Here is a 17,746-nt window from a genome sequence, read left to right as displayed (position 1 = left end):
AACTGGACTAAAAGTGTTCAAGCAAAACATTTAAAAATAACTATATCGCTATCCAAGATGTTGTATCCTCTTCTCCAATACCAGGCCAAGAACACCGAATAAGTTAACATCCTCAGCCTAATAGCACGCCAGTCGCCACTCTAATAAAATAAGAATTCATCTCACCCAACTTGTGTTTACTTCTCTTTAATTTGTTTCATTTTTTTGCCATGCTTTAATAAGAAGCTTTTTTGAATAATTTTAAAACAACTGATGCTTTACATATTTAATTTATTTACCTTTATAATTATTCGAACTTGTTTTAAGTAAAACCATTAACTACAACCACTCAAGTGTGAAAAACAAACCTAACCTTACTATAAACAAACTTAAATCCATGTATTTCTTGAATGATCTAGTTCGAGGACAGAAATAATACATTTTTTGCTGTTTTTGTATGTTTAGAAGTTTATTCCTGTACATCTAGTGACATTACACATGATCATACAGCAGTCTTCATCAGGTAATACTTTCCATTTTGACTTTATACCGGTTTTCTCCATTTTTTGTTAAATCGGACTCTACAAGAATATCGTCAGATACATCAAAATAATTTTCGGATCTTGTGCGTGTTCCTAATAACTTCACGACAAAACTTATCATTAATGTATAGAGAGTTGCAACTGCTCGCGGCTCAATAATATGAATAATCGCGGTCTCATCTCCAAACGAACTACTCAGGACAAAAATTCTCAAGTCAACACGTACTACTCAACACACAGTCAAATGTTCTACAAGAGATCAGAAGTGTTGACAGGAAGCATACGACACTAGTGCTAAACAGTAATTAACACACATTTGTCTAGATAAATATTTGCCTGCACATCACATGTCAATGGGTTACACAATGAGCATATAATATTATTACTTTTAATTATCATGCCACATACATAATTATTTACTCCTGCTACGAGGGTGGTTAGCTTTTGTTATATACTTTTTTCACATCTCGGACACACATAACACAAAGTTGCGCCTATTCGCAATTTTGATTCAATGCATGCAGAAAAAATGAGCACTTTTCTCTGCAGAGAGAGGGAACATTATTGTATAATAGTATTCCTAAGTAGCTACAACAAATACCTTTTTTACTCTCCTACAGTGAGCAACTACGACAGTACTGACTGGGGTCATGTATCTTATTTTTTACTTGTTTTTGCCTTTCATGTTTTTTTGCAGTACTTTAATAATAGAGTTTCTAGACGGAAATTGTGTGTAGAGTTTGGTAACTGGATATGATATTGATTGCTTCAGTGTGGCAGCTTTTCCAGGGCTTTCCCGGTTTGATTTTTGAACAGGAAAACTGCAGAATTCCTGTTGTCACTTTCACAATCAAAGTGCAACAAAAACATCATGCTAGGAAAGTCCTAGAAACGAATACTTTGCTCCTAAAAATCAAACAACCGTTCATTAACTGGAGAGAGTAAAATGTTAAAATCGAGTATTCGAGACTCTCAAATCAATGACAAGAATCATTCATTTAAATATTCACAGCACTTTCCAAATACTTGTTATAATTCTCGCGTAATAATTTTTCTTCCAACGTTATAATAATATTATTTCTGTCACAATAATAATTGCTATACAATACAGCTCAGATAACTTCTAATAGAATATAAGTATATATTCTGTAAATTTTGAGGTACAATTAACTTTGATTTCTTGTATAGTGTTATAGTGCGTGACAATCACAATTAGGCAGTTATAAATAACAATTATCCTTCATTAAAGCCAATCATATTATATTTCTTTTTTCTTCAAATAACGAGTGGTCAATTCGCAACAAAATTTGTACTGCTGATGTAAATGTAAAACGATCATCAGGTAAAGCAAATTCTTTGGCATACTAAAGACTATAAAACCAGTGAAGACTCGCAAAACAATATCACATCAATAAAATTTTTATGCACGGTCGTAAAATACGACGTATCTCCACAACCAAAGTGATACAAGTGTGTGCCTTTTTCTGTGTGGAAACACGAACGAAACTGTAAACGCTTTAATCAAATATGCTTGTCGTTAGAGCGTAGAACCCAACAGGTGACTCGTTCATCACCCTCAGACCAGTTTCTCCGAGTGCACTTGCTTAATTGTCCGTTGCGTCTGGTAAGGGGGCGAAAAGCGCGAAAAAAGAGAGCGAGAGTTAAAAATAATCTCGGGGGCATCGGCGCTTTGGTAAAAAATCAGCGGGGTCGCGTTTTGTCTTAGGTTCGCTTGGCTGAGAGTCGTCGTCGTAATATATATCTATTTTGAGCTGAACGAGGATGCAAGATAATCAAAAATCAAATCAATGTGGTATTGTCAGTGCTTTTTGTGTATATCGAATCGTGCTTAGTCGATAAAATCAAAACCATGCGCTTGTCATACAATATATAATATATATGTTACATAATTTATGTTGTGTACGTACGTATGAGTTGTGTGTCACACAAAAATTATTGCAATGAATAAAACCATGAGAATATCACAGAGAGCGAATAAAACCAACTAATTGCGAGTGTTGAAGGAGGCTACCCTGCTACGCGGTGGTTCGCTATTGCGGAAGTTGGCGCTTATCTGGACGAGTGCGTCCAGGTCCGAGTTGCGCCTGCGAAAAAGGTTGCACGAGGCCCAGCAGAGGGTGTCGCGGAACGCCTCGCGGAACTCCTTGTTGAAGTGCGCGTAGATGACCGGGTTAAGGGCCGAGTTGAGATATCCGATCCAGAAGACGATTGCGACGGCCACGTCGGGCACCTGCGGACAGAAGTCACCGCACAGGTTGGTGATGTCGTACCAAAGGAAGAAGGGCAGCCAGCAGATGATGAACGTGCCCATGATAAAGCCGAGCGTCTTGGCCGCCTTGTGCTCGCGCTTCATCTTGCGCTCCTTGTGCGACAGCACCGGCTGCTGCGGGTGGTGCGGATGGTGCTGGTGGTGGTGCTCGTGCGACGCGTCGTGGAAGTTGAGCGCCGTGCAAGAGCCGCTGCCGGCGATGCTCGGCGACGCAGACACGTCCTCGATGTTGTGCAGGTGATGCATGTTGAAGTCGTTGCCGAGCCGGTTGTGCAGCATTCGCTCCTGCCGGTTAGCCTCGAGGAAAATCCTGTGATATGTAAAGACCATGATGGAGCCGGGGATCCAGAAGGAAACGAGCGACGAGAAGATGGCGAAGCTCATGTTGACGATGAAGTCGCATTCGTTTGGGTGCAGCTGCCGGTTAGTGAGGTTTTCGGCGGTCGTGTACCAGCCGAGGAAGATGGGCACGAATGAGATGAAGATGGGGCAGAGCCAGGTGATGCCGAGGAACACGCCGACGGTGCGCTCCGTGATGTAGATGGGGTACTGCAGCGGCAGCACGATGGCAAAGTAACGATCCACCGAGATGAAGCACAGGTGCAGGATGGACACGGTGGAGAAGAAGACGTCGAACGAGTTCCACACGTCACACATGATCGGCCCAAACATCCAGGTGTCGGTCAGTTGCACGCTGAAGTTGAAGGTCATGGCCAGAATGGCGACTAGCATGTCAGCAAAGGCGAGCGACACGACAAAGTAGTTGGTGATCACCAGCAGCTTGCGGTGCCGCATCACGCTGACGATGACCAGCAGGTTGCCGCCGATCGACGTGAAGATGATGGTGCCCATGACGAAACTTTTGAAGCACAACACGGCCAGGGTGATCGGGTCCGAGTAGGCGTCCACGTTGGCGGTTTGATTCTGGGCGTCAAACTCCTGCGACAGGTTGCTCGAGTTGCCCTTCTGGAGCGGCCAACCGGTGGTGGAGGAGGCGTCCCGTGCTGTGCTGTGGTCCCCAAATGCAGTCAGCGGCGAGGTCATGGTGACTAGGAATAGCAGCAGGAAGCTGGCCAGTTTCCCTTTGTGACTAGACATACTGCAAGAGGCAGAGTAAAAATAGCGCCGGATCAATAGGTGTAACCATCAGAAGACGCGGCATGCAAATGATCCAATTTATTCTGTGAGACTACTTCTATTGTAAAATACAATCGAGCCGAGATGCCTCTCGTCAAGCACGTTTACGTACCTCTTTGTTCGATTGCGGTCAGGTGGTGCACAAGCCCATAGTAATCAGGGGAGGTAATCAACATTCAATAACGAACATTTGGAAGATGAGGCGCGAGTAGAAACTTTCGTCCAAAAATCAGACTGGTTCTCGTCCTGCACGAAATCAGAAACAAAGTTTTAAATGATGATCCTGCCCGCACGCAGATCGATATACTCACAATAAATTTTATTCTTGAAATGCTCCTCCACAAATTGGCACCTGCAGTCTGTGCTACACTTTTGAGTTCAGCCACGCTTTTTCCAGTCATAGTTAAATTCCTTACTTTATAGAAGCCAATCAAATGTGAAACAAGGTCTCTGAAACAGAGGGAAGCGACGATTCATTTTTTAGGCTGCCTATGCAGAGGACGTGAAAAGGTCACCATTACAACAGAGATTCATGCTCGAGGACGCTGCCCGAGCCGGTTATGACAGATTCTTCGATTGCCCGGCCAATTTGGGGCTCGCGTCCCCTAAACTTTGACCTTTCACCTGCTCAAGGGGTTTCGCGGTGTCCACTTTTGAACAAAAAGCAACGAACGAGTGTGCCACTTGTGAAGGCGCGATGCACACACAGGCTCGCGCACTCACACTCGGCAAAATATATTTATAGGCGCCACAAGCAAATGAATGGCTCTTGAAATATATAATTCTGCGGCGCGCGCGGATTAAAAGTGAGACACGCGCGGGACAAACTCTTTTCGCGCTCCCAATTGATGATTACCTCAAAAGAAGAAGGCCATGAATAGAAATTAAACCCTGTATGGAAATGTGAAGATGCTTTCAGAGGCAACCCCTGGTCCCAGGGCTCATTACACGAGCTACGGAGCTCGCTGAAAAGTTATTAAATATACCTAAAAGAGGGCGCTGATGGCAACCTGTGAATGAAACGCACCAGCGCAGCATCAGCCAGAACATCGACTTTTCCGCACGGTGCCAACTTTGGTTCCGCCAGCCAGCGGGGACGCAAGTGCAGAACCCCTTTATTGATTGCCCAGCCTCGATTCACGGCCCCATCTCTCTCTCGCTCCTGCATCATACGAATTTTCCCAGCTGTTTTCGGTCTCCACTGCTGCCAACCTTATCAACCCAGTTCATTGCAATTTTAAAATTATTTTTATTTGTCATTTTAATGATTTTGTTCTAAATTTTAGAGGATCGCGGTAAAAATTAAAACTTGCGTTCATTATTTAGTTTATAAAATAGGTTTCTTCTGGAAATATTTCTCCTCAGTTGAGTTCAGCAGCCACTTTCATGATAACACTTTTATTATTTTTATATTTTGCAAAAGTGGTCATCCTGCTCCAGATGAGTAAAAAATAAAAACACGGGATGTCGGGATGACAAGCGTAGTTAAGTAAGCTAAACACGCATTTTTACTCGTGCAAATCACAGCTAGCCAATGTTTGAGCGACCCCATTTAGATCAAAGAAAGTTAATTAATTTCTAGAAGAAATATTTTTTTACGGCGTGGAAACTTCTCGGTCTATATGAACCCAGCAAACAGGGGCTGTGGTGGAGGCGACGGCGAAGACACCAGGTACAGAGTGCATTATTTCGATTACATATTTCGAGGGGGTTTGTTGTTGTTGTTGTTGCGGTCAAGACATTTTTAAGTCGCACTTTCGGGGAATTCCTGTGAGAAAACAGTCTATTACGATGTCGCTTATAATTTCCAGTTCCAAATCTTCGTCTGCATCTGTGAAGCCACTGACGATCAAACCCTCAGCAAACCAGGATCAACCGCTGTCCCCTGAATCTGAAAGCATGAAGAGGGCTGCTGCGAAGAAACTGATTGAAAGATACTTCTATCAAGTCACTGATGGATGTGGTGATCCTGAGTGTGATAACGCCAATTGTGTGTCAAGTGGGAAGGTACGTTAAAGTTGTTATAATTTCTATAAAACAACAGCAAACACATTTTCTCTTCCAGTTGAAACATATGAAACCCAATGAGGCTGCAGCCATGGCTATCCAACTGTTTTCTCAAGAAGCGCGCCTCTGTGAGCCACAGCGAAAAATTGCACGCACACAAGACATATCTGCCAAAACTACTCCCGCAATCGAAGGTTTGTTCATTTTTTGTATAGTTTCAGTTTGGTCTAAATAAATCTCTAATGCAGTGGATATAAACCCAAGTCTCAACGAAGAAAAATTGTCTGAAATTCTGGAGAGCTGCAAAAGAGAAAACTCATACTCAAAACTTATTCATACCATCGGCGCTGTTTTTTCCAACATGGAGATCCTTCTCATTAGCTTTGTGAAGAAGCCAAACTCCCCATTAGAAGAAATACTCAGCAAAGCTCCAAGCAATCTGCAAAACCTAAAGAAGGAGGACATTCGGACGATGCAGGGGGACTTGGACAAGGATGAGGACAGTCAAGAAGAAGCAGAGAAGGAAGGCGAAAGCTCGAGCCAAAGTCAAAGCACCGGGCCAGATGAAATCACGCTGGACCTGGAGAGTCTGCGCCGCGCATACTCGGCCCTCTTTGCCATCGACGGCAAAGTTTTTGAAAGTGCCCTTATTAATGCCCTCATCACCCTGACTGGAACGGTCGAGCTCGATTTGAAAATGTTTCGCAACTTCAAAGACGAGCCTAACCTTGTGAATATTTTTCTAATCATGCTAGAACTGCCATGTCTGTCCTCCTATGAGTACATGGAACGCGTGCTGCCTGGAATCTGTCGGGCGGCGTCGCACTTGCCTCTCTCGGTGCAAGCCAAACTCGTCCGCGTCCTCGCCAAGCACTGCACCCAGAAACTGAAGAGTCTGCTTGAGTCACTGCAGCAGATCATCACCCTGAAGGTAATCACCAGCCCGTTCAGCCAGGAGTACACTGTGTATGACGAGGAAACTGTCACGGCTGCCACCAGGATGGTCAAAATCATCTTTTACGCCTCTATTATTGCCGGAGTATTGGACTCTCCAGAGTTGAGGACCGAGGAGGAGAAAGACCCCGCAGAACCTGAAGACGACCACTTTGGAGAGCCCGTCGCAAGTTCAGACTCCAGGGAGCCGGACGTCATCCCGCCAGACCCTATGGCGGAAGAGCTGCAGATCAATTTCCTGGACAGCAGGAAGCCGGTGATTCCGTTTGCTGAGTTCTACAACGAGCCGCTAAGCGACGTCATTGAAATGGACAAAGACTATACGCACTTCAAGAATCGGGATTCTCTTAACCGGTTCAGCTTCTTGAGTCATCCTTTTATTTTGACACCGTTCACCAGATCGCTTGGGCTCTACTATGACAACCGTGTGCGGATGTACTCTGAGAGGCGAGTCAGCATCCTCCAGTCAGTTGTTGGCAACCCAACCAGCCCTTATTTGAGGCTGAGAGTGAAAAGAGATAGGATCATAGAAGACGCTTTAGTGGAGGTGAGCCATTATTTAATCAATTTTTCATTTGTGTTTTTTTAGAAAATTTAAAAAATTTGAGCTATTATTTTTGCTTTTTAGTTCACAAATATTTAGGAAAAAATTATTTTAAGACTTGAAATCAGGGTTGGAAAAGCCCTTAATTTATTTTCCAAAATTGCAGATTACCGAATTTATTTCATTTTACCATTAAGTTTATTATTTTTAGCTAATGACCTTGACTTGACCTATGAGAAGACAGAAAATTCTAGCTAAATTGAAGACAGTAACAGCAATCATAACAATTAAAAGCGGCAGAATTTTGTCGCTTATTGCTGCTAACTGTGGATTTTTTCTTGAAAGAAAAATTAAATATTTTTCTTTTTTATTTTGTAACAAATTTTAAAATTCGGCTTGTAAATAATACCAGTGGTGAAAAACTGATGGTTATAAAATGCAACCCTGCTTGAAATAATTAAAATTTATTTAAAAGTGCTACAAAAAATAGCAAGTAGTGTTTTAAAGTGATGCTAATGTGAAATATTTTCAATATTTAAGATTCTAGCGCAGAATTTACTGTTGGGCTTCTTTCAATTTCAGCTCGAGGTTGTTGCAATGGCAAATCCTACGTATTTGAAGAAACAGTTGGTTGTTGAGTTTGAAGGAGAGCAGGGTATTGACGAAGGCGGCGTGTCCAAAGAATTTTTCCAGCTTGTAGTTGAAGAAATTTTCAATCCAGACTATGGTAAAATCTTCATTGATTGTTTCAGTCCCAATTCTAATTATCTCGCCAACAGGAATGTTCACACATCAAAAAGAAACAGAGACTGTTTGGTTTAATCCCACGTCTTTTGAGAGTGACGCTCAGTTCACTCTGATTGGCATTGTGCTGGGGCTAGCCATCTACAATAATGTGATTCTTGACGTACACTTCCCCATGGTGGTTTACAGCAAGTTGATGGGCAAGAAGGGATGTTTCCATGACCTCAAAGATTGGAATCCGGTTTGTTTTCCAGCCCTAACAACTATTTTCCGATTTAACTTTTGATTTTCAGACGCTCTACGCTGGCTTAAAAGAACTGTTGGAGTATGAAGGCGACGACATGGAAGACACGTTCGTGCAGACCTTTAGGATTTGTTACCAGGATATTTTTGGAAATACTTTCAACCACGATCTCAAGGAAGATGGGGATCAAATTTTAGTCAACAAGAATAATAGACAGGTACTTAAGGCTCATTGCTAACTGGTTGAGAACCTTTAAATCTTTCTTTGTCTTAGGAATTTGTGGATCTATATGCAGACTTCCTCCTCAACAAGTCAATTGCCAAGCAGTTCAGAGCGTTCAGAAAAGGCTTCAGAATGGTGACAGATGAGTCTCCTCTGCATATTTTATTCAGACCAGAGGAGGTTGAACAACTAGTCTGCGGAAGCAAGGTTGGCTCTCTTTTCCTTCATATTTTAATTCAAAATTAAAAAACTGAAATTTGTAGAACTTCGACTTCAATGCATTGGAAGCTGCAACTGAGTATGACGGCTTCTGTGCAGACTCACCCATCATACGAAACTTTTGGTCAGTTGTGCATGAACTGCCAATTGAAAGCAAAAGACGGCTGTTGCAATTCACCACTGGCAGTGACAGAGTTCCCGTGGGAGGCATGAGCAAGCTGAAGTTCATCATCGCCAGACAAGGACCTGATTCAGACAGGTAATAAATATTCTGCCTCTTTATTGCAAGATTCAATAACCAAAGTTTTGTGTTCCAGGCTACCCACAGCTCACACCTGCTTCAATGTTTTGCTGCTCCCTGAGTACGAGTCCCGTGAAAAGCTCCTGGACAGGTTGTTGAAAGCGATTAACTACTCAAAAGGATTCGGAATGTTATAGTCATCTTTCATGGGAGCATATTTTATACCGTGACTGTTAGAACCAACATCCATTAAGGCTGTCCAAATATAATTTTTTGTTTGTCCCTTTTACAATGAAAGCAACTAAGGGTTATTTTGTTTTTGTAAATAATTTGATTATTTGATGAAAAATTACTCATTTTTTCAACTAACCTGCTTGGAAACCATCAAAGGCCTTGTAAGAAAATGCTCACCTAAATTATTGTACACCAAGCGAAGAGTCCCCAATATGTTCCATATTCTAAAATTCATCTAGGTTTATTTTAGAATGTGTGGTCAATTTCTGTTATTAAAACTGCTAATGTCATGAAAACGGAATTTCGTTTTATTCTCTGTCATTGTTTTTAATTTGGAACCTCTGCAGGTGGTCACTCATTATTAGGGCACTTAAATTTAGATGATCTGCTGTTTATTTCTAAGATTCCAATTGTGGGCCCATGAAATGAGCTTGAATCCCGCAATTTCAAGCCATTTGAACTATTCTTCAAATCATCTAATTCTGCTTTAACTATATAATTACCGTCTAAATTGGATAAAACCAAGAAAAATCATACTTTTTGCTTCGCGCTTATAAATGTTTCGTGGTTTCATTTTGAGCAGAATATTTTAATCAGTTATTCACATGCGTGAGTTTGTTTTGTTGCGAGTTGAAAAAGGAACGGAACTGTCCTCCTTTTGGTTCTAATTCTAATTTAAATTGAGTTTCCATGGATCAGCAAGGAATCCTACCCCCATATCTCGCCACATCCCTATTAAAATATTGTTACTGCAAGTGAATTCAACAGGTGCACAACGGCACTTAAATTCCTTCCTCGGAAGCACCACTATCAAATCAATTAAAAAAGTCACATAATTATCCTAGCTGCGATCGTATCTGAGATCTGAGGAAATATTTTTTACCGGTAGAAATGCGGCTCTAGCAGGTGCGCCGCGCGACCTTGCACCTCCGACGCGGGACATGAAATATAAATAAATATTATCGTTCGGTGCCGCTTCTTCGTCGCTCAACGCGCGAGTGTCCCCAAAGCGGAGAGCTATAGGCGCGTCACCCGCGGCCGAGCGGACACTTTAATCAGATGCATTCCTGCTCGTACTGATCGGTCAGGTGGGCGGTGTGTCAGGGCACAGGGCCAGAAAGTCCGCCGACTCACTCCGCGCCGCGATGCCCGCTCCTCCGGTGGTTCTGCTCAGGCACAAGGAGCTGCGCGACGAAGCGGTCTCCGCGCTCGACGCCTCTCGCGACACCCCAAGCGTGCAGCCGCCCCCACCGCCGGTGCCACCCTTGCCCAGGACGCTGGAGCGCAACAAGAGCACCCTGTGGGGCAACTCCGAGCCAAAGAAGGATCCCAGAGCCACGGAGCAAGAAAAAACCGCGATCAGGATGCCTTGCAAGGAGCAAAAGAAGGCGGGCACGATCGGGAAGAAGGAACAAGCGTCCAAGTGGGAAGGTAGGATTTTAAATTAAATTAAAATTAATTATAATATTACTTAATTACTGAACGTAACAAACTTATTTTTTAATTAAAATTTTGAAATATTTCTCTCTTTAAATGTTTTTTTTAACAATTAAATATATTGGTTATTTGAATGAAATATATAATTTTAACACAGCAAAATACATATAAATATTGTTCATATTAACAATTAGTTTTATGTTGAGGAAAGACTATGTTTATCGGAAAATAATAATCCATTTTAAAACGTTTTTGAGGAGCAATTAAGTCAATTTTAAAATCTTTTTTAGTCTTTAAAATATTTGTGGACTTTTTTTAAGTTAAAGGTGATCTTATGCATGGTTAAAATGGCTTAAATTTGCATGATTCGTCTTTAATTGATAGTCTCACAACGATTAAAAACAAAATATCCAACATTTTCATCGCCCTAAAACTGATTATGATTATTTAATCTATTCATAAAAACGATCACGACTGTTTAGTAAAATTAAAAAAAAATCCACTGGCTTTCCAAACACGAACAAAAAGTGGAAACTGGAGCATCCAAGTTCTCCTCGCACTCAATCTTGTGAAATATAATAATTATTATTTCGCGGTTATGGAGCGCGTTGCCTTTTTAAATAGCCATTTACGATCGCGTCTATCGTCTCTCAAGCGTTTTACGCGAGCCTCATCAAACTCGTAATTTGATGGGTGGACTACATTGCCCGCGGTCGGCGCTCGATATTCTCGAGTACATGATCGCGATCATAATAGCACACGCCAAGTACTACAATGGTAAATTGATGTACAACAATGCTGGAGTTGACCGCGGGCCATTCTTCTGGAATCAGAAACGCAGAGGAAAAAAACGTTGTGCTGATTGCCATTGTGCTGCGCGGGGCAAGTGGAACATTGTAGTTTGACACGCCTTGGATAAAGGTCGAAAAATGAATGTAATGATTTGTGAAAGAAAGCGTTTGTTAAATTTGGATTTATGAGGAAAAAGAAAGTGCATATTTAAACAAACTCTCGTGATCGAAGTTGTACTATTAATTAAGGCGGAGCCCTTTCTTCTCGGATAGCTGTAAAGCAGCAACAAGCGGAGCATAACAAATCAAGTATGGGGAGAAATTAACTCCAATGTGTCAAGTTCAAGTGCGTAGGCAGAATAAAAATAACACGCACGCGGGACGCACGCACGATGCACGGAATGGAAACAGCACAAAATACTTATTGGTCAGCGCCGCGAATATTAAATTCGCTGGTTAGAGCGCGGAAATGAGTTTCGCGCCGACTTCAGAATACTAAAGCGCGGAGTTTGAGGTGCGCTGCAATGTCGCAATAGCAATATATGAATGGGCAAAATGTCGGTCAGCATGGCAGAGTACAGTTAGCGGTATTGATTGGGATTTCGCAAAAGAAGTGTAAATAATGCTCATAGCTGGACACTAACGACGGTGACCCTGAAAACTTTTTGTGGAAATTAGCTGAAATATCCGCAGGTAGCGGTGCATGCCACTCACAATCAGCGACCTTTTAACGCCAAGGCACGCGACCTTTCTATAAGCTAGCAGCTATACGAAAGGTGTGATTTAATCACTTTAGGCTTTTTGAATAGGAAGTGCCCTCTGCCGTGGGAATAAAAAACTGTATTAATGCTGTCTTAAAGTTGCCCAATATTAAAGAAAACTTTTATATTTTAAAAAATTAAATTCGATCCGCCGTTTTTTGCAGTTATTTAATTATAGTGCTATTTTTTATTTTCCTCCAAATAACAAATATCAATTTTTGTGTCTCTTTATGCTGTGTTTCTCATTTTGTAATTAGAATCATTTTCATTATATAAATCTCTTAAACTCTGGTCTGATCTTGTTATTTGGTTTAAACTTCGATTTAGTTTCAAATGTACTTACAACGGTTATGCAGGGCTCTTTAGGGTATTGCGAGTTTGTTAAGGAGGGAAAAAACTGCTGGGTATCGCCAAAAGTATAAAATACTGTTTCAATTGTCCCTGCATACATATTTTTCAGATATCGCAAATTTCAGTATCCAAGTTTTTTCTGGGTTGCAATTAAATTATTTTAAAATAAATAAATAATATCAAGACTATCTGTCATCCGTGTAACGCAAACGCAAATTAAGATCCTTTTCTAGTGACAGTTTTATCACTCACTTTCGTTGCTCCTTTTGGCTTTCTTTTATCCAAGGAGGTTACACACTCAGCGCAAACCACCCATGGCTAAAATCTCAAGTGAAACGAACGGTCGGGCAAATCAAAGCGTGAAATTTGATTATGAACTCGAGAGAAGATGGATGGAGTGGAAACGGCGCGCTGACAGAAAGTGGCGATAATTGTCTATTGACCAAGATCAAAAGAGCGATCTTCGCTTGCTTTCCTTTGACGAAAGCAAGCGCATGTCGAAACACAAAATGCATAACGTACAAAAAGTAATAATTTCCCAACAATGAGATAAAAAGGCACAAACAGCGCCGATTAGCCGCGAGTCACGGCCCTTGCCAATCGTGAGGAGCCAAAGGTGAATTATGGCGAAATGCGCTTTTACCAGAGAAATTGATATATACAATGAGCATCTTCTCCTCTCCCCCATTTTAATAAAAGCCCTTTGTTCTGGCGTAACTGCGCAAAAAATGCATTTGAAATGCGCTGCGCACGGTGGGGAGACGCGGTGAAGATCAGAAAGCTATCTATACACACATAACAGTTTATTTATTCAGTTTAGCTGGCGCGCCGAACGCTTTGGCGCATTGATAAACTTTTATGCACTGAATGCCACGGTTCTCACAGTCCGCGTGCAAATTATTTTACCACAAAAGCTGCTGATTGAATGAAAAGAATACGAGGATAGGTGCAGAGCTAGCTCTGTTTATTTGCTCTACGTGTCTACGACAAAAACTTTCATGCGCCAACCGCACGTACGTTGCATGACTTTTTTGTCAGGTTCTCTCATCAAAATGTAATTTCGGCGCTCGTGAAACTATCTCAGGCAGATAGATGAGGACGATAAAAGCGGATAGGCCACTGGGCGTGTAACTTCTTTGCCTTTTACAGCTAAAGGCAGGCCCATGCGTGCATTAGGATTCCTTCAAGCACTGCAGTTTTTCTCTTGAATATACAGGTGTCAAAATGGCACGAATTTAGACAATTGCTGTCTAGACTTTTAAAAATGAACTCATCTTTCGTGGTGAGTTTATCTTTAAATGAACTAAGCAGGTTTAAAACAAATAAATAATCAGCTGCTTTGTTAATTGGTGCTGTTAAACTAGTTTCACAAGTTGGCCCGGGGCACTCTCCTCGAAAGGCTTTTTTTCATAAGCTCTGGTTACTGTCCGCACGAAACGAAGAAACAAGTTTTTGTGCCAGCAGACTAAATGATCAAGCCATCCACGAAGGAAGATGATAGGAATTTAAATTTTGTGTGTTCTTATCATTATTTTCTACGACGAGACCACCAAAGCAAGAAGCGGCCAAACAACGATTAATCAGACACAAAACGAGAGCTAGTCTCTTTTGGAAAAGCAACTCGGCGGGACGGCAACAGGCAGAGCGTTTCGAATTTGGCTGCCTAATTCTTCGGCAGGGAACAATAAACATAGCAATGCATGCACAGCAAGAACAAAGATATGCATCCGCGTCACAGCTTTCGGAAGAGAGCTTGCTGGTTCATTGGTGCGTAAATTCATCATTCGTTGCCTCTTTCACATGCTCGACGTTGCGGCATTCGTATTTGGGCATCTGCGTGCGGCAGGTCGCTTTCCTCTTGTGTAGTATACCCTGGGAAAAAGTGAGAGAAAAGGGCAGCCGCCGCGGAGTCGAGGGCGAAAGGTGCGCTCTGGCGGGGCTGGCAGCGGCGAATGTATGTCAGCTGGAAAGTTTCTGCTGTACGGCGGCAGAGGCGGCGGCGGGTGTTGCAGCGCGAGCCGCCTCCCAGCAGCTTCTTCTTCCTCCGCCACCACAGGTGACCACCACCAGCGGCCGCTGAGGAAAGGTCGCGCCAGGCGGACCACGCAGCACCAAGCCGGCAGTCGGCATCTTCCTGACAATCGCAACGTGTGTTTTGAGTGCTTGGCCACGGCCAATCCGTCCCTCGCCTCCGCAGACTTCAGTTTGGATACGCTTTACGAACAAGGTAGGCACAATAGAAACTGTCCTCTTGGTCTCTCAAATGATTTTTTATTTTAAAACCGTTTACCTTAAATTAAATCTATGACTGATTGTTTTAAAAATTAATTAGGGCATTGGGAAAAGGTTTCGAATTTTGTGCTGAATAAACCCATGAATTAATGCACACTATATACCGTATTTAAAAATTAATTTCCAAAAATTATTTGGATCGTTGGGATTTAGCTTTGTTATAGCTTATAGCTCAATGACAACGAGTAAGCCACAGTAATATTTTATTTTACTTGTTCAACACACGTGTGTACTTTTACCTTGAGAGCAATAAATTCAAACATTATATATATGTTTTCATGAATACTGTTCTTTTACATATCAGTTCATTGAAACGAATAAGACATATATTTAAAAAAAAAAAATAAATCAGACTGTTGAAATTAATGCAGTGTGTCTCCTAATAGTGTGTTTAATATATTCAGCACTGTATGGCACATCTTAACACTTCTTCAAATGTTTTCAAACCGTTTTTACTGTAATTTAATGCAAATCTATGTGGTAGAAAAGTTCCGTTTTGCTTATTTTACGTAATTCTTGGAAGCTGGCGGACCTATTAGGGACTTACGTTATTTATGGCACGAATTCCCGCGCTGCCCATGAGAGAATTCGTCGTCTCGCGCCAACAGAACGCTCCTTTTGTCCCCTGCTGTCTTGGCAATCGGCCGTCTGCTCCACTTGTTCTTGGCAAGACGCTTGCTTTATCACCCAATATTGACAGTCAAGGAGAGTTCAACGCCTGCATGTGTGCGTGGTCTATTAGGAATGTTGCAAGGTTTCTTCTGCAGTTAGTTTGAAGATAACCTTAATGCGGATTCCTCTTGCATTCTAAAGGTCTTTCAACGCTGAACAGATAAGCTAATCCATTTCACTTCGAAGAAGTGAAATTTTTTTATGACACATAAAAATTATTGGAAGTCGGTTTGATCAAACATTCATGGCAGACTAAATATGAAAATAACACGTCTCGATTTGTACCGCTTTTTAAAGCCCGAATATAGTGATTAGGACCTGGCCATATTGACCGAGATTAGTATCGAACACTTGTACCTCTGCTTCATGGGCAATAGCTTCTTCTAATTTGATCGGATGCGATTTTTCTCTCCTCTCATTATCCTGGAATTTATATTTTTACAGCACGCAACCATAAACAGCCTCCGCCGTTGCACCATGCCCGAATTAATTCTGCGGTGTTCCCAAGGAAGCTGTGTATTTACAACTTCCTCCGCGATTTCGCTGCTCCAAATGAGCCAATTTCGCGACAAACCAAATTTTGAGCATGTTTTTATCACTCCCGTTTGTTACCCTGGTTTCCCTCGCGCGCGTGCACTTTCAGCTGTATTTTGTTCCGGGTGTCGAGAAAAATGATACATTTTTGACCGGTGTAAAAATGTGCCGGCTCTCCCGCTGCCAGCAGCACTCGGCGAACGAGTTAATCTGGCTAATTTTAGTGAATATTGCAAGCCGTTATGTTCTCTCTCTCTCTCTCTCTCTCTCTCTCTTTTGCTCTGCTCCGTTCGTTACGCATTGACGGCGCTCAGGCAAGGACGAAAAAATGGGGCAGGTGCCGATGTAGAATCCGCGTATGCCTAAACTCTGAGCCACGCGTTTGATTCAGCCGCGAAATTGAAAATTTACGGCATAATCGTGCATTTCCATATTGAGCGCACAATGTGGCACACAACGCCAAAAACACGAAGCAGAAAACAAAGCCACCTGTTGTTATTCCTTCCTCAAAACACGAATATGTAATTTGCGGTGTCACTTTTTGTTTATGCGTATTTGTACGCAGTGAAAATCATTCTCTCCTGCCCGAATTTCCCCTGCTTGACCTTAAAATTCGGCTGTTGACCAATTGAACCCCGCGGACATGAAATGCTCAGATTTGTTTTCTCTTTCTCTCGCTCTCAAGCTGCTTCAATATTATAATATACACCCATATGTGATCCGGATGCACATTTCAGTTTCGAAAGAGCTAGCCAGATTTCAAGAGGCAGAAGACGGTCTGTCGTCTGCTTTTTACTACCTCCTCTGACCTAAAAATAGTATCAATAGTGGCGTTCAGCCGGATAAATGTACAAATTATACGGCTCATTTGAATCTTCAGGACGTTAATTGCTGAATTTGTCACTGTGACACTTTCCCCTCCGTCGTGATTTATTGTCAAGGTCATTACAAATAAATCACTAAGGCTTTTGATGAACAGTATAGTTCTATGAATCGTGGTTTTAAATTTTCCGTGCTTATAACCGTCTTAAATAAATATTTATTTAATGGAGGCCCAAATCATTGGCATAATTTGTTTGGGACTAAATTCATTATTAATTCGTGTTTTAATTACAGCTTTGATTTTCCACGCTTCGATCGCCCTTTGAAATACTTTTTACGCCTATTAGCTGCTCTGATAATCTGCATTAACACAATGCTACCATCATCCAAATTAGCCATTTAAAGAAATATGTGCTAATGAGACGTCGGGCCCGTAATAAATAGAAGCTCTCATTAATCAATCACCATCCTACCTCATAACCGGCTGACAACGTACACTTTGTGAGCATATTCACGCAATTACCCGTCGACGGGAGAGCATTGCTAATTAAATCACTCTCGGTGCATGCACTCCACGTGATGAATAAGCAGATGTGGAGCAATACCGGTGCCAAATCTGGGTTCGGGGTTTCACTGCCGCTGGATACATAAAAGTGAAAATTACGACCGGATTTGCGGATCCGCCCAGCTGTCGGTGAACAAAGCCTGAATAAAATTGATCTGTGTGCA

At 42.0% G+C, this 17,746-nt stretch overlaps 3 protein-coding genes across 8 annotated transcripts in view; 2 read left to right on the top strand and 1 right to left on the bottom strand.

The window, feature by feature from the left end:
- Positions 1-419: 419 nt before the first annotated feature.
- LOC135941728 (octopamine receptor beta-2R-like) lies at positions 420-5,151 on the bottom strand. 4 transcript variants are annotated; one of them, XM_065487408.1, is made up of 4 exons: positions 4,935-5,151; positions 4,260-4,398; positions 4,061-4,194; positions 420-3,910 (listed from the first exon to the last, which is right to left on the bottom strand). In XM_065487408.1, the coding sequence occupies exon 4, from the start codon at positions 3,907-3,909 to the stop codon at positions 2,527-2,529; it is 1,383 nt and encodes a 460-aa protein (XP_065343480.1). In that variant the 5' UTR covers position 3,910; positions 4,061-4,194; positions 4,260-4,398; positions 4,935-5,151; the 3' UTR covers positions 420-2,526. The 4 variants fall into 4 exon arrangements, with proteins under 4 accessions (XP_065343480.1, XP_065343484.1, XP_065343481.1 ...); XM_065487412.1 differs by having other exon boundaries at positions 4,976-5,151; XM_065487409.1 differs by lacking the exon at positions 4,935-5,151 and adding an exon at positions 4,805-4,925.
- A 233-nt stretch (positions 5,152-5,384) lies between these two features.
- On the top strand, positions 5,385-9,658 carry Ube3a (ubiquitin protein ligase E3A). The gene is made up of 10 exons (XM_065487407.1): positions 5,385-5,620; positions 5,760-5,955; positions 6,014-6,149; positions 6,204-7,456; positions 8,036-8,180; positions 8,233-8,438; positions 8,491-8,658; positions 8,715-8,870; positions 8,927-9,141; positions 9,200-9,658. The coding sequence occupies exons 1-10, from the start codon at positions 5,571-5,573 to the stop codon at positions 9,318-9,320; spliced, it is 2,646 nt and encodes an 881-aa protein (XP_065343479.1). The 5' UTR covers positions 5,385-5,570; the 3' UTR covers positions 9,321-9,658.
- Positions 9,659-10,485: 827 nt separating this feature from the next.
- Positions 10,486-17,746, top strand: part of LOC135942801 (proton channel OtopLc-like) — a 28,843-nt gene continuing 21,582 nt past the window's right edge. For 2 of the 3 annotated variants that reach the window (XM_065489116.1, XM_065489115.1), the window contains exon 1: positions 10,486-10,788. In XM_065489116.1, the coding sequence (XP_065345188.1) occupies positions 10,503-10,788 (286 nt within the window). In that variant the 5' untranslated portion in view covers positions 10,486-10,502. Of the gene's footprint in view, positions 10,789-14,638; positions 14,925-17,746 lie in introns of those variants that run through there. The other variant, XM_065489117.1, reaches the window with a different exon arrangement.

The sequence above is a fragment of the Cloeon dipterum genome, chromosome 4, assembly GCF_949628265.1.
Source record: "Cloeon dipterum chromosome 4, ieCloDipt1.1, whole genome shotgun sequence".
In the NCBI taxonomy this organism is placed as follows: domain Eukaryota; kingdom Metazoa; phylum Arthropoda; class Insecta; order Ephemeroptera; family Baetidae; genus Cloeon; species Cloeon dipterum.
The sequence above is the reverse complement of the archived record's forward strand: the minus strand, read 5'-3'. Positions and strand labels throughout refer to the sequence as shown.

Coding starts and splice junctions, on each gene's coding strand:
- Ube3a (XM_065487407.1), top strand. CDS start 5,571: ATGAACCCAGCAAACAGGGGCTGTGGTGGAGGCGACGGCGAAGACACC. Junction 5,956..6,013: donor ATTGTGTGTCAAGTGGGAAG/GTACGTTAAAGT, acceptor TTTCTCTTCCAG/TTGAAACATATGAAACCCAA. Junction 8,439..8,490: donor ACCTCAAAGATTGGAATCCG/GTTTGTTTTCCA, acceptor TTTGATTTTCAG/ACGCTCTACGCTGGCTTAAA.
- LOC135941728 (XM_065487408.1), bottom strand. CDS start 3,909: ATGTCTAGTCACAAAGGGAAACTGGCCAGCTTCCTGCTGCTATTCCTA.